Here is a 16,237-nt window from a genome sequence, read left to right as displayed (position 1 = left end):
CAGCAAAATCCTTGGTTTTGATTGGCTGAGATGCTCTGCATGGTCACCGTGACTGTTACTAATTATGGTGATACTACTGATAGTGTGATTCAAGTTGTCAGCGCTGACAAACGTTGATGAAACACTCCCCAGGTGTGATCGAGCGTGAGAGTTTGTCAGCCGATTTTGCAAATACCGGTACTGTAGGTTAGACCCTTTCTATGTAAAAAAAAAAAAAAAATTGAATGTGTGTATAGCAAAAAATAGCTAAAAAATAGTGCAGGAACAAAAAGTGAAGGAGATGAGAGAGCAAAAAATAGCAAGAAAATAATGTAATCGTCTTTTAAATATAATTAGAGACAAAAAATAGTTAAAAAATAGTACATGAAATTCAAGGAAAATAGCAGAAAATTAGTGGTATCCAAAAAATAGTTTAAAAATAGTACATGAAGGGGAAGAAAATTTGAAATAGCTAAAAAATAGAGCTATTTTTAAACTATTTGTGAATGAATATAGTAAAAAAATAGTCCACCTAGTTGGGAAGGTGGGAAAAATAGCAGAAAAATAGTGTGATTTTTAGACTATTTTCAAAGAAAATAGGCAAAAAATATATCATGAAATGATGAAATAGCAAAAAAATATATGGAAAATAGTGGAAAAATATATTTTTCCGCTGGCCAAAATGACTGGGGATAACTCACTACAGTACATCACACTGCTCAGGATCTCACCGAGGCTTGAACCCCTAACTCTAGGACTGTTAGGTAGACACTGCATTGTTATGCCTCACCATGCAGTGTTGCTGGAGGCATTATGGTTTTGGGTTGTCCATCAATCCATCAGGTGCTATTCTAAAATTTTAAAACATGCAAAAATATTAACCCTTATCCCGGTGTGAATGTGACGTGCACACATGCAATGTAGGTTTTCTCTGTTCAGTATTGTACTCCACAATCACAAATTTAACTACTCGAGAAAGTGTTGGGAATTCCTGATTTATGAAAAATTAGACTCATTCATTTTTCATTCATTCATTCAATTCGGTTTTATTTCAAATCAAAAGAAGCACAACAGTTAGTCCGCAGACTAATAGTGTCATGCGTACAGAATAAAAATACATGCATGATTACAGAACATTCACAATCCAAGAAAAAATCAAAAAGTTAAAAAACCTATTAAATTATTCAGTCATACCAATATCATCAAGCGTATTTCTTACAGTCCTATAATTATGCATTACATTTACACAAGATTAAAACTGGATACACATGTGGTAATATTGCTGTAAACATACATATAGATGCAGACATTCAAAAACAGACAATATACATGTACTATGGCTAGAGCAGAATAAATTTCCACATGCAACATAACGAATAAAAAAAAACAACAACATTAAATCAGCGGATGTATAGTACCATATATGAAAAAAAAAATACAACAGTTCATATCCTTGAAAAATAAAACAAACAGACATTGCACTGACATCAAATCACCTTTCAGCACTATATATCATTGGTATCATATTACTATTGCACTGCACTTCAGAAAAAAAAAAAATTAGACTCGCTAAATGTTTGGCATGTACAGTAGATAACAGACTGACAGAAGGTAGTATCTGCACCAATTGAAGTCACGATTGCTACTCTGTGACCTACTGTGGGAGCCATTAAACCTGTGATACTAGAAATTGTGCAAAATGGCTTGTTGGCAAACTCAATCTAAACCTTTCAACAAAGCAAGATTTTTCCATCTCAGGGTGATGTTGCAGCTACATGTACTGTATGTAACATTTAATGGTAGTAGTACTATGCTGATACTGTGTACAAGCAAATAGATGTGACTATCAGGCTTAGAAGTAGTAACAAATTCAATACAAAGGAGGAATATGACAGCCATACACACATTTCAGGCATCAATAAGGCATTAAAATTTGCATCCTACTTCAGTGTAGTGTACCAAACTAATGGTAAACCAACCAAATTAATGCATCAATTCTAGTGTGATCTGTAGTGCACTAATTTTGGCGGTGTTGTTTTACAGAGAGTATTTCCCTGGTTCCCTGCTCACAGGTATCTATTATTATGTGGATGGCACCAGCAGTCGCCAAAATGAGAGGGCCACCCTGGTCAGCCCAACGTTCAGCATGGCCGGCACCAACTGCGAAATCTCGCTCTGGTACTACAGCTACGGCGCCACCTACGGCAACCTGGAGATCCGGCGGCGGGTAGACAGCCAGGAGAGGGCGCTGTTGCTGATTGACGATGGGAATAACTTCATCACTCAGTGGAAGCAAGTCGTAGTGCCAATCTCCCCTTGTCTGACAGACTTCCAGGTATGGTCTACAGGGAGGCTCTTTGCGCCCCCCCCCCCCTTCACACTGAGACTTTTTACCCCCTTTCACACTGAGATGCTTTGTGCGCCTTTCAAACTGAGGCATGATCGTTTTAACATAATTCAGTATTTTTTTGTCCATATGATGCATCACTTTCATTTTTTCACATTGTTCCTCAACAAACAGACATTGCAAGTACAGAAAGCAAATTGGTGTTGTGTCTTAAATTCTGTGAAATTTAATTATGCCATTCCATTTGTGATTTTTTCCTTTTTTGATTTTATGAAAGACTTCAGTGAATAGCAAAAAAAATAGTGAAAAGATGCAGCTTCAAATCACAGAACAGTGGTTTCTGAGACTCAGTCGGTTAATTCAGGTGACATCGTCCTTGTTTTGTCTGCAGATTCTGATTGAAGCCGGCAACCAGCAGACCTCCCAACAAGCTGGAGGCTATGCCATCGACGACATCCGCTTTGATAACTGCGACTTTGCGGTCTCCACACAGTCCTGTCCAGTCGGTCAGCTGCAGTGTGTGGTGGACAATTGCTACCCTCAGGAGAAACGGTGTGACATGGCCAAGGACTGCTGTATGGACGATGCACTGGGCAGTGACGAATCAAGCTGCAGTAAGGCTGGGAGTGTAGTCTATTGCATACTTCACATACAAACCACTTTGATATAGCTGTGTGTGCTATTCCCATGTGCCTCTGTGTGTGTGTCATGGTAGCATCAGTTTTATGTATGTATGTGTGTGTGTGTGAATGTGTGCTATACTGCTATATGGAACCCCTGTTATAATCAGTTCACTTGCAATGACTACTTTGAACAAGGTGAATATGCCAGTCCTGATTTTCCATTCCTGTTTCAGCTAGACTTGTTTTTATTCCTCTGGTCTCTTTTTGAGTATGTTTACAATGAGGTACATGTGTACCAGTCATAAAGTGCTGTGATGGAAAGGTTGAAAAAATTAAGGATTATCGCATCAGCGATTGCCAATGGGCTGTGATGTCTATGGCAGTAAATAGAGAGAGAGAAAGTTACTGGTCCTGGTAACGTGATTTTAACCTGTTGAAGACGAGTCCCAAGTATACCCGGGCAGGCGTCTATGGAAAATATGTGTTGTAGCAAAATTATCCCGTCCTCAACAGGTTAACGAGATGTGTGGCAGGTCTTGTGATGTACCGGTAGGCGGGTCACTCCTCATACTTTTATCTCTCGTGTTCCCGATGCTTGACAGCTACCTACAAACAATGCAACTTTGAGGGCAGCATGTGTGACTGGGTCCAGGTCAACGACGCTGATGACTTCGACTGGGAGCTGGTACAGGCAAACAAGAACTCCAAACTGACCTATGACCACACCCAAGATGATGCATCTGGTATAAAAAACACTTTTACTCTTCTCTTGGAATTGACATCATTATGAAAAGTGTTCACATGAGTATTCTCACAACAGAATTGACTGTATACATTGTAGGTGCTGTGCTTTGAAAACGTGTTTATCATCTATTCATTTATAAAGCCATCCCATTTCATAATACAAGTAGATAGGACAATATCTCATGCTGGAATACAGTAGCACCTTTCCATAGCAACAGCCAATCAGGAAGCTTGATTCTTGTCATTACCATGGCACATGCCATTCCAGCAAGAGCTGCTGTCATAACAACGTGTCATGAAATGGGGCCCAGTGTAAACTATTTTGAAATACTGAAAGTTTGTGTGTGTATGTTTGTATTATGTGTGTAGATGACCTAAATGTAAACATTTTGTATTGTCTTGGCAGGATATTACATGGTAATAGATCGTAGCAACGAGGTCCAGTCTGGTGAGAAAGCACGACTTGGAAGCTACATCATCCAGGCTAGCACGTCTGATTGCAAGGTTTGTAAAAATCTACATCAGTGATACTTTTTTTTTTTATCAGTCTTAGCATTGAAGTTCATTTTGATCTACACACATGCATAATTAGTATCCTAAAATCAGAACATTTCTTGAGTGTCAAATCATCTAAGAATCTCAAATGTATAGTAAAATAAATATTTTTCTTTGTATTCGTTTTTCTTAATTGGTCTTAAAGATGATCATCTACAGTTAAGAGGTATGTCCTTGGTAGATTTTTTTTTTTGTCAAATGTTTGTGATGGTTAGAATGCATATTGTACTTCTAAAATCCTGTGTAAGCATAATGCCCCAGTCTGATGCAGGGTAGCTTTCAACCACAAGACCAACCAACGTAATCTAGATCACAAAATTATACCAGCCACAGCAAATATCAACGCAAGCCTCAGTCTAAAAACAACCCAAACATTTTGATGTTGCAACACCTAATGAAACTTTGTGTGGACTGTGATTGCTGAATAGCATGTGCATGATACTTGCTTGTATGTGAGAGAATCTAGAGAAAAACGATGTTTGAAAATTCTACTGGTGTTGCCAAAACCTTTGCTTGCCAATGAGCTCTTAACTCCAAATTCATTTGCTAAGTGACATCAGTCTGTTATTGTCTTCGTTTGTCAATGAAGACTTAGAGATCAAGTACAGAAGGTGGTAAATGACTCACTTTAAAGACCATTGTGGGAAATGGGAATAAGTCCTTGCAAAAAGGAAACATGCAAAAGAAACTGAATTTTGAAAACAGGGCTGGCTATAAAAGACCCATCAGACATCATTCCATATTATTTTGCACAATGTAGCTCTTACCAAAGATGTGAATAAAAAAGAATATCAACAAATTGACAAAACAATGAAGAAACTCTGCTCTACTCCATGCTTTGCTCAGATGCGATTCTATTACTACAAGAGTGGTGCGGACAGTGGCTATCTCAGAGTGTACACCAGGACGTCTGTAGGAGGCCCTCTACTGCAGCGCTGGACAGACAGCACTGACCAAGGACTCATGTGGGTCAGGGGGTCGGTGGATCTGGACAGTGATGCCGTCTTCCAGGTCAGTTTGTTTGTGTGTCAGACCTTCCACTCATGCATATCTATGATTGTGAAAACATTACACATTGGTTCCCGGCACTGGATGTGCCATGTATAGCTATGTGGAAAACATATACTCTGGTATGTATACATGTAGGAGGCAACAGGTTACACAAGTATAGTGTATCGATAATGACTTTTGTGTTGAAGCCATTTATGCATAATCGCCATAGGTCAGTTAATTGTAAAAAACAACAACAACAAAATATGTGAATTGCAGCATAACAGCAGTAGCAGGCAAAAGAAGTGATGTTAGCAGTTGTAGTAGCAGTAGTAGTAGTAGTTGCGGTACTAGTAGAATTAGCAGCAGAAGAAGTAGTAGTAGTAGCAGTTGAAGCAGTAATAGGAGTAGTAGTATGTAGCAGCAGCAGCAGTAGCAGTAGAAGCAGCAGCAGCAATAGCAGTAGCATAAGTATACATTATGTACATGTATGTAGTCCAGCAAAACTCCCTTCTTTTTAATGATCAGGTCATAATTGAGGGAGAGAAGGGTCAAAGCTCAACGTCCAGTCTAGCAGTGGACGATATCTCCTTCACTCCAGACTGTGCGGCCTCTCCCACCTCTCTACCAACCATCACCACACCAGGCCCAACTACCAAGGGTATGTACTGCAGCCACTAATGCACACACACAGATGCTTCTTTAGCCCCTCTATCATTTTATATGTCATGTGATTTTATGTACAATATAGGCAGATTTTTGCTGATGGCAAAAAAGTAAAGAATTTGATAGTCATCGAATGATTTCATAAATGTTCAGGATGATGTTATTTGACATGTTAAATATAAGTCAAAGTGTTGCTTTTGTATGAAATGTGAAGCCCTACTGGTTTTAATATGAATATTGTATTAATGGTAGACTAATTTACAGACTAGTCTGTGGACAGCTTGTAAATGAACATGAAATTATGATCAGGTATATGCAGTAAATCAATGTGAGGTGACCAAGACAGATTTTGATGGCTGTTACCTGGCCACCAAGAACTTGTTGAATGAAGGGTAAGACACTCAAGAAGCTCATGTGAGTGTCCACAAGTTTTGATAAAGTCCCCGGACATCAACCTGTGATTAAAACATCAGTAAAGTATCCAGACTCCAAAAAAAGCTTTCTAGTGATTTTTGTCCCACTTTCTTTCCCCGAACCCTGCCATGAAAATGTTAAAAAAAGACACCTGCAGCTTTAGGAGAACAGCCATTATAAGGAATACATATATATGTCTATTTGTATGTTTATTTAAACACCACTGGAACATGTCCCATAAAAAAACTGAAAAGCCTGACATTCAATGCATGTAAACTCTGAATTTTGGAAAAAGCCTCATAATTTGCAATTTTCTTGGCTCTGACATCTATGATGATATCAAGTAATATTTTGATGGGTTGCATCATTTTGTTTGCTTGCTCCAGCTGAGATGACAACAGGGCGTAGACCACCAGGGACCACAAGAAGAGTCACTGAGCCCACAGAGGGGTGGACCACCCAGCCTGAAGGCACCGGCCAGCCAGGCACAGACAATAGTGAGTCTAACAAACCTGGATGACCCAGGGACTCTGGGTCAGTCAGAGATGGGTCCCAAAGGCCCGTATTCACAGAGGTGATTGAAGTCAAACTGTGGTCTACAAAACTTGGTGTGAAAAAGGTGTACCTCACAAACACAAGTATCTATGCACGGTTATCATCGGATGTCTGTTGGTGTATGCGAACTGTCACATGCATTAATGCAGAAGAAATGGACATAAAGCCATGTACTAAATTTACGCCACCATCGTGAATACAGACCAAAGTGTTCTGTTCTGTATTACTGATGCTAATGGTTTATGGGTGGATGTTGTCTTTTAAAGGGGAATGTATCCTTATCATATGGATGGAGTCAGTGATTGCAGACTCTATTGCCACTGCTAATAATTTACAGATGTAGATGTATATCTTTAAAGGAATTTACCTTACACAGTCATCCTCAAGATTAAACACACCCCATTTAAATAAATCAATCAGACAATCCCTTCAAAAGTTCGGTTAAATCCACATGATGTCAGTGCAGGGTGTGAAAGCTACAATATTGTGTCAATTTAAAAAAGAAAAGAAAAGTACACTTTCCCTTGACTTGTAAAATGTTACGGGTAATACATTTCCCAAAGCCTTCTGAAAGAGGCAAGTTGAGACCTTTGTCGTTGTGCTGGGAAAAGAAAACATTCGCTTTCCCAAACTAAAACGATAACTTTTCCATAAGAATGGACGGGTAGAACGTTTGCCAAAGAGCAAACTCACTTTTCCTTGAAGATCTTGGAGTTGCCGAACATTTGGCAGAAAAAGCAGGCTTATTTTCACACACTGAGTGATATTTCATGGAGTGATGGACATATTTGTAGAGGCTCAGGACATAACCTCCCCAACTCTTTATATGTGTTGCTTGGTTACAGCCACACTCATCATCGTCCTGTGCGTCGTGCTCGGAACACTGGCCATCATCTTTGTCATCGCAGCTCTGTTCTTATGGAAGAGAAGGTCAATGAGGTATGACGTGAGGGTTTCAAATGTTGATGTTTTAGATGGGTCTAGGGCAATTACCCCTTGGGCAATTACCCCGGACCCTTCCCCTGGCCCTAATCCTAATCCTTATCTTGAACCTAATCCTAAATCTAACCCTAACCCAAACTCCTAATCCTAAACCTAAACCTAACCCTAACCCTAATCTTTACTATAACCTTACCACTAACCAGTATTTAGCCGGGAGGTAAGTGCCTTCTGGGGTTAATTGCCTGGATATGGTTTTAGATCAGTACTTGGATGCCATGGGGTGCACATCGTCCCTGGGTTGAAAAGACATTGTATTTCAATGGCATATACTAGATATGTCAAAAATACTGCTTTTAAATTTAAAGTAACAGTTCATTGCTTGGGGCATTCCACGGAGAGATGAGAACAATTGGCAGTATACTGTAAAATAGTAATTTTCAGGGTGTGGAAATTTGCACATTTCACGCAAACAGAAACTAGCATGAAAAGAAAAGCATGTGAATATTTTTGTTTGCTATATGTTCCAGTAAGTAATGTCTTGATTTTGCAGAACTAAAAACAGACAAAATTTATTTTACTCAGATGAGCATGAAAAAATACTTGTGCGAACATATCCATTTTTACAGTATTTGAAATCACTGTGAGATTTCTGCTGTGGGTTGATGAATATTTTTCTTGCCATCTTGCAAACTTGCAGGAAAGATTATGAAGTGAAGGGGATGGCAGGAGGTATGGCCAACCCTGGCTACGACGCTGACTTCGGCAACATGAATGTGAGTATGAGAATGCTATGGTGCAGTTCACTCCTGTTATAATAAATATGTTTATAATGAAATTCTTGTTACTACGAGATCAAATTTGAGGTCCCAAAATTATCATCCCTGCATCTGTGTACACTGTGCTGTTTGATTATAACAAAATTTCATGTCAACAAAAGAAAACGGCCAGTCCTGGGGACTACTTGATAACGGGAGTACACTGTACTCGCAATTTCTTTTTCCGTCTCGCTGGCTCCTTTTAGTTAAAAGTCCAGGCACACCATTATCAGAGACATGTCCTCTGGCATTCTCCATGTTTGCCAGGATTATCTGACATTTTAGTTTGAATTTGATCCCCCAAAATGCAATCATTCCGACATTTTTTTTAGTCAGTTGTCACTCTCTGTACAAATGTATTTGTATGATCACAACTGCTGATCTACATTTGATATTGCAATCTTACAATACATTTGTATAGGGTGATGATTTTGACTGACAATTGTTCAAAAATTCTGCCACTGCACACCTCACACTCCTCTGCATTGATATTCTCTTGCTTTTAATGCAATTGTTGTGACAAAATTATGTTGATGGTGATTTCTATGGGTGTTAGATACAGAAATTCCCTTCAATTCATATTGAATAAGGCTTACTTCAGTATTCATTTCACTCTCACAATGCTCACTTGTTTGTTCTTCTTTTATTTCTAGTACGTCATGAGCAATGTGCTTAGAGACACAAACAGTGAAGGGCTTTAATAAGTTGCCCTAGTAACAGCTAGACAGTAGCCAATCAGCTGCAGGTATTCTGATCATTGCTATGGTAGCTGCAACCACGATGTGCATCCTGCCTTGTCGTACAATGTATTTGCATGCCCTGTAATGTAACCCTTTTACCCTTTCTATTTCCTATCACAGTTTGCCTTACAAGAAGTGGACACCAATATGTTTGGGGAATACCCAGAAGAAGCAATGGTAAGTTAATCTGTGCAATCGTAACTTGACCTTTCACCCCTAACTCAGTAAAGTAACAACCATGATGGCAGAATCCTAACGTGACCTTTCACCCCCTAACTCTGAAAATCACAACCATGATGGCAGAGACTAGTTATATCACAAACAGCAGACCAGATGCTGTCATCATGTATTCTCACTTGGAACAGTTAGCCTGTGTTTTTTCGTAATGTAGCTAGGTGTGCCAGTGAATTTTAAGTATGAGAACTTTTTAAATGTAATACCTTGTATGATTTTAATTTTGTTTGATATTCATCAGTATTGTTATCATAATCACCATTACTAGGAATAAATGAACAATTTTTCTTGTTTTATTCCTACAGCCCACTGAGGAAAAGAGAGCAGTAGACAATCTTTACGCCACGCCGGACACTCTTCCAATCAACAATGACACTGAAGTTCGTTAGCTCGTGTTTTTTTCCCCACCATGTATCTATTTCGAGTTGAAGAGGGATTTCATACTACAAAATGTTCCCATTTATAATGTTGTTTCTGAAATGCCTAATTCCACTCTCGAAATCAAGCATTCTCAACTACAATTTGTGAAATATGATTCAGAAACATGGAAGAAATTGTGATTCAGGTTAGCTGTCATGTAGAGCGCATAAATGCATTTCATGAATGAGTTATTTTTCAAGTCTGAAACCATGTATATTTCACTGTCTTCAGTAGCAGTAGGTATTACTTTGTGTATGGACACGCTTTATATATTTCATTGCACATTTCAGAAAACTTGTACCAATGTGATGATTGAATAGAAGTGTGATCTGAGGAGGCAAATATATCAAATGTGTTGAAAGACAAAAATATAAAAACAAGTGTTTAAATATACTGCATCAATCTACGCAAGTCATACCTCAGTGCACGCTATTAAAAGCCTGTAACTATGCATTTATGACAAATAAGTTCAGTTATGCAACTTTCCATGTTCCTATATACTAAGGGACTAAGATTTATGTTTATATTGTTGGACGAGAGTACTGAAATACATGCAAGTATGTGAAATACATATATGAATGTAAAAAATTCATATGTATAGCAAGTGATGTATCTGTCGTAGAGATTAGAATTTAATGTAGACATTCTACCATCTGTAATGTGAATAGATAATGATATACCAGCCTGTAATGATAGCAAGTATGCAATTCTATAACTATCAAACGTTCTTTCTGATGAAGCAAGAAATTTTGTAGAGTACAGTACTTGACTCTGAGAAATACAAAGTACAGTAAGTGCTGGATTCACCCAGTTTCTATTTCTGAAGGCAGGGATGCCAACTGTTACTTTTTTGCAGTATTTTGAGGGGCTTATTTTTGGTTTTGTTTTTTGTTTTTGTCAAAAATACTACAGGATTTTGATGGAAAATAATGTTTTTCCCAAATTTTATATTACTACACATGTCTATCGCAGAAAAGGTAAAAATACTATTTTCCATCAAAAATACACCTTTTTCAGCCCACAAAATACTGCAACGCTGTTTTCATGGTTGTCTTCCTGCACAAGGTTAATGTACTAACAAGACAGTTGACATTCAACGTCACCTCTCGTGTGGAAGTTTGGCTGAGATACTAATCATGTGTTTAATACACTAGATTTTACTATCCTGTTTTTTATGCTCTATCATTACATGTGAAGTGTTGATGCAATGCGCGAAACATGTCGAGCATGTTCTGACAGAATAAGAGACAGGGACTAAGCTAAGCATGCCATAAGGACCTAATTTTACACACTAACAATGGTTGATAATTATATAATTCAAAGTAAAAGATACTATACACATCTGAATCTTAGCTAGTTTCTCATTTTGACCGTTTGGTAGTATTCCTCCCTGATAAGAAATTATACAACAGTAAAAAAAAAAAAAGTATTGCATTTGTGCAAATTTTTTTTTAGTAAATTCATAGTGATATTGAGTTAATTTTCCAAAACATTTTTTTTTTCTAAACAAAGAGTGATATTCCAGATGTCTTTTCTATGGTTATGTAATCTGCCTCATATCCTTATAGATGTATTACAACTGTGCTACAATGTACAAGGAAAATGTGCTTACCACTGGTACTTCATTAACATCTGGTGTAAAGTATTACATCACTTGCATACATGTCATTTTGGTTTACATGTTATACGCCATTCTTGCATTGTTGTTTCTTTGATTGTAAACAGGGGATTTGTTCTCTATGTGCGAAATTTACCTGTGCTATAAATTTGTATGTCATGTACGTGTATGTGATGTTTAGAACCCAATAAATTGAAATGATTACTGGTATAAACACCGCATGCTTTTTATGTTCTCAGGAAGAATCACAAACTTACGAATATAAGGCATATCTGAATAACACAAATGAAGAAAGTCTGCCATGTTATATTTAATGCACACAAAGGTAGATGGAATAGTTTGTCACACAATAGTACAGGTGACAAACAAGTAGAGTATACAAAGATATCTAGATAAAAATTTTCGACCAGAATTTTTACTTTGTGGGAACAACATTTTTTTATAACTTTGTTTGATTTTATTGGGAATGCACTCTACACCACCCTAAGTAATTACCTCAGCCAATAGCTCAATTAATGTGGAATACCAAACTTGTCTGGCCCTTGTAACTGTTCCATCCACCATACATTTATTTCATTTCAATACCAAAGAGGTACTCTGTGTGTATTAGTTGTTATGTCAGGCAAATTTCAGGCAAGGTTTCTGGTTCTTAGTCTTGGTTAAGTTAAAGTGCTGTTACACCCAGCCGATTTGGCTCACCAGAGCTACACCAGAGTTACACCAGAGCGCATATTTTACTCACTACAACAAAAGGATCTGAAAGTTGGGGAGGGACGATATTCTGAAAATGACATGACATTATTTCCTAACTCTTCTGCTTTAATTTCGTTTATAACACGACTCATAAAAGTGCTCAGTTGCAGAGATATTGGTGATTTGATGAGACCATGTCGACTAGTCTAGCAAATCAGCCTTCAAAGTTTTCTTTCCAACGCAATCGTGATCAAGGGGAGGTAACACAATTCTATTTTTTAATACATTAGACTATAAAATTATGCCAAAAACTGAAATCCGATCGTTTTTACCAATTTTGATGATGTGACTTCAAACTCAATTTTCTCGGCTCTGCCATCAACGACTTCAGGATCCTTTTGTTGTGGCGGTTCACATATTAACTGGTTTGGGGGATAACTAGTACAGCAGTGCAACAGTATTGCATCCCTATTTCAAAGAACATTTGGTAATACACTGTAAGGACATTGTGGCCACATTGGCAACAAAACTTAGCAGTGGCAGGTGATGATAGAAAGTTTGGATACGCTCCATTGCACTGTAAATACTGTTGCTATGACGATGATACTGAAACCATAAATGTGCGTGTACATTTTAATTTTTCGAATTTTGCGAGAGTAAAGAATCGTGAAAAATGCATGCGACAGTGCGTGTTTACACTATATGCATTGAATGCCAGTGGCAGTTAATGAAAATTTCATGCCACAAAAAAGGCCGTCGGCTCCGATTCACTATTAATTTATAGAAATACATGTATCTTGCATGACAGTTTTGCCACAGCCAAGTGTGATTTTCCAAATGCCATTGTACATGTACGTCAGACCTCTTGTTAAGTTCTGGTGAAGAGCATTGGCAAAACATGTATGTGAGAAGACCATCAAGAAACTGGCACCCTTGTGTCCTAGGTTCACAGAAAAAACTGGACACGGATACTTCATTTAAAGACTTTTTTATAATTTATTCACCTTTTTTGGCAAAAAGTGCTGTACGTAACACAAACAAACCCTAGTGCATATTCAAAACGTTCTTCGTAGAATATTTGTATAACTCCAACATAACACGTGGAATATTCAAGTAAATATATATCAACAGTGAGCTCTCGTATTGAGTGTATTACAATAAAAATGTAACTCATAACACAATCTCTAAATCTTAAAGGGGAAGGCTAGTAACTGATCAGTGGGAATCAGTGGAAATGCTGGGAGATGATTGTTCCAATCCTTATGGGATTCATTCAAGAGTTCATTGTATATCTATTGTTGTGTGAAAATGATTTGCTTCAGAATGGTCACATATTCAAGTAATGTGCAGTTTTATAATGTTTCCAGGTTAGCGTGCCTGGTCAGTGACGGAACATTAATCTGCACATTACTTGAATATGAGACCATTCTGAAGCAAATCATTTTCACACAACAATAGATATACAATGAACTCTTGAATGAATCCCATAAGGATTGGAACAATCGCCTCCCAGCATTTCTACTGATTCCCACCGATCAGTTACTAGCCTTCCCCTTTAAAGCCCCAAACAGTTGCACCCCAGGGTACAACACAGATATGAAGTCACCATTCACCTCGTACAGAGAACATAAGTTACATGTACAGACCACATGCAAGTTTTCTGTACAGTAGCAAAAATTTAACAAACACGTCAAATGGTTATTGGTTGACTCTTAATTCACAAAGTCATGTGGTTAATACACACTGCTCTTGCTTTTTGTTTTATTTGAAAAAAAGCCAAAACCTTCTGCTGGCGGCATGTAAAATTAGATTGCAGTGTCAAACAGCGGGAATTTGTAGATTTGTGCCAGAAACGGAGCAATACAAAATGAAACACAACGAAAGGTAAAATGTGAACACAATGTACCCTATTTTGCTCACAGATCTTACATTCTTATTCTCATTTTCCAATTAAAAGAGTAGCCAACTGCCTCAACCATGTAAGGCTGATCTTTCTCCTGGATTGAAATCAGATGTTGATATGTTACCAAGATTTGCCTCTTTGTGCGCTCTTTGTACACATGTTCATACAGTTGAATACAAACTCACACAGCGCAATAAAATACAGTTTCAAACATTTAAAAAGCAAGTATTAAATAAAGATGCGCACACAAACACACACAAGCAGACACACAGAAGCTACACAGGACTGTTTCAGAGCTCCATACACCTACACCACATTGTATAATGAAATCATTTGATCACCCCATTTTAAACAGTGCATTGTGTAAAGGATACCCCACTGAATAATTAGAAGATCTGCCATAAAGTCTATGGTGTTTGTACCAGTGGGCTAAACAACAGATGAATTGTTACTTTTTTTGTCCCTCTTACTTTCTTCATCATATGTACGTCAAATATTTATTTAAATATTTGCAGTTCAAAATCTTTTGTTTGATGCTCTTTGGTTAACTGATTTCCTTGGAAATTTCACTAATGCAAAGTTTTTCAGCAATCCATGTCACTGTACAAGAATTTGTCTCTACTCGACATGTTAACACTTCTTCCAGCTGTCAATCAGTGGTGGCTAGTTTCCATAAGGTACAACATCCATACTAGTGCAGTATTTCTGTATTTTTGTGCACTCTTTCAGTACCAGGGACATTGGACAGTGGGTGATTTCAAGTTCGGTGCTAATGCTAGTGCTAGTGCTAGTGCTAGTGCTATCCCCCAAATAACAGCACTAAATCGAGCTCCAACACCGACGGTCAGATTAACGAGGCGATACCGATCAAAATTATCGATCACCAGCACTAGGTGTTGGAATCACAGCACCGCGAGCTTCGCGGGAATTGCGCGACGAAAAAAGTGATGGCGCGTGATTACAGTCAAATATTAAAAGATGTAGCCAAAACTGCTTAGTTTAAGACACATAGTGAGAAAGACGGATTAAAATGCCACAAATTTCATCCATTCCCCAAAATATATCTATCTTAATTTTGCTCCCAGACTCAGATTTATATAGCTATGTATAGAGTGTTCGTGTTCTTTACGTGGGCGACAACTGCATGAGCATAGACTTTGCACGTAAAACGTGCATCTATTATGGAAGTGAATACGGGTCTCGCGCGGCAACGCTAACACCAGCACCGAACTTGAAATGACGAAAATGTTAATCCCTAGGGGCTAGTGTTAGTCAATGGCGAAAAAGCACGTAAATCGCTAACACAATCGGCGGAGCTCGGTTCAGCAGACGACATTCAACACCGAGCCCAGCACCAGCAACCGGAAATACGTCATAATTTTTGAGGTCAACTCCCAACACCGACGTGATTTCAAGTTCGGTTTTATCGCCGGTGCTAGTGCTGAGATAGCACTAGCACTAGCACTAGCACCAAACTTGAAATCACCCAGTGGGTACAATGCTTATGGGGGTTTTCTGTGACACACATTCAAAGCACTTAAACGGGTTAAATGTGTTAGACACATTTTTCAAATGAAGTAGGTTTGATTCATAGGGCACCTCTGAATGTAAAATTCATAAAGCAAGCTGTACATAGCGCTGTCGGTCTGTCTGTGTGTTGCATATATTCTTTCAATCCTGGGCATGGGACTGAAAATGAATGCTGCTTGTTTGAGAGCAATACACGTTACTAGTACATTGCATAGACAAACCACATGTATAGTAAACATATGCACACAAAGTAATGATTGCAACAAGACAAAATGCTGAACATACAATTTTTGTACACTAAAATATCTTGGTACAGATAAATATTTAAAATCATAACATGATACAAGTTTACATTACAGTTTATGGCAAATGCTTCTTAGTAAAATATTTGGTCAATAGAAACACACATGAACACCAGTGTGTCTTTCCTCTTATTTCACTCAAAGTTACAGTATATACATTACAAAAA

The 16,237-nt window shown here is 38.1% G+C and overlaps 1 protein-coding gene across 1 annotated transcript in view; it reads left to right on the top strand.

Annotated features, from left to right (window-relative positions):
* LOC140226550 (MAM and LDL-receptor class A domain-containing protein 1-like) overlaps nucleotides 1–11,847 on the top strand; it is a 30,012-nt gene extending 18,165 nt beyond the window's left edge. The window contains exons 16-26 of the mRNA XM_072307001.1: nucleotides 2,052–2,314; nucleotides 2,718–2,940; nucleotides 3,552–3,692; nucleotides 4,100–4,197; nucleotides 5,095–5,259; nucleotides 5,767–5,899; nucleotides 6,705–6,815; nucleotides 7,719–7,812; nucleotides 8,513–8,588; nucleotides 9,491–9,547; nucleotides 9,910–11,847. Coding sequence (XP_072163102.1) covers nucleotides 2,052–2,314; nucleotides 2,718–2,940; nucleotides 3,552–3,692; nucleotides 4,100–4,197; nucleotides 5,095–5,259; nucleotides 5,767–5,899; nucleotides 6,705–6,815; nucleotides 7,719–7,812; nucleotides 8,513–8,588; nucleotides 9,491–9,547; nucleotides 9,910–9,993 — 1,445 coding nt within the window. The 3' untranslated portion in view covers nucleotides 9,994–11,847. The remainder of the gene's footprint in view (nucleotides 1–2,051; nucleotides 2,315–2,717; nucleotides 2,941–3,551; nucleotides 3,693–4,099; nucleotides 4,198–5,094; nucleotides 5,260–5,766; nucleotides 5,900–6,704; nucleotides 6,816–7,718; nucleotides 7,813–8,512; nucleotides 8,589–9,490; nucleotides 9,548–9,909) is intronic.
* The last annotated feature ends 4,390 nt before the right edge of the window (nucleotides 11,848–16,237 follow it).

This window comes from Diadema setosum, chromosome 3 (genome assembly GCF_964275005.1).
Source record: "Diadema setosum chromosome 3, eeDiaSeto1, whole genome shotgun sequence".
Taxonomy (NCBI): Eukaryota; Metazoa; Echinodermata; class Echinoidea; order Diadematoida; family Diadematidae; genus Diadema; species Diadema setosum.
The sequence above is the reverse complement of the archived record's forward strand: the minus strand, read 5'-3'. Positions and strand labels throughout refer to the sequence as shown.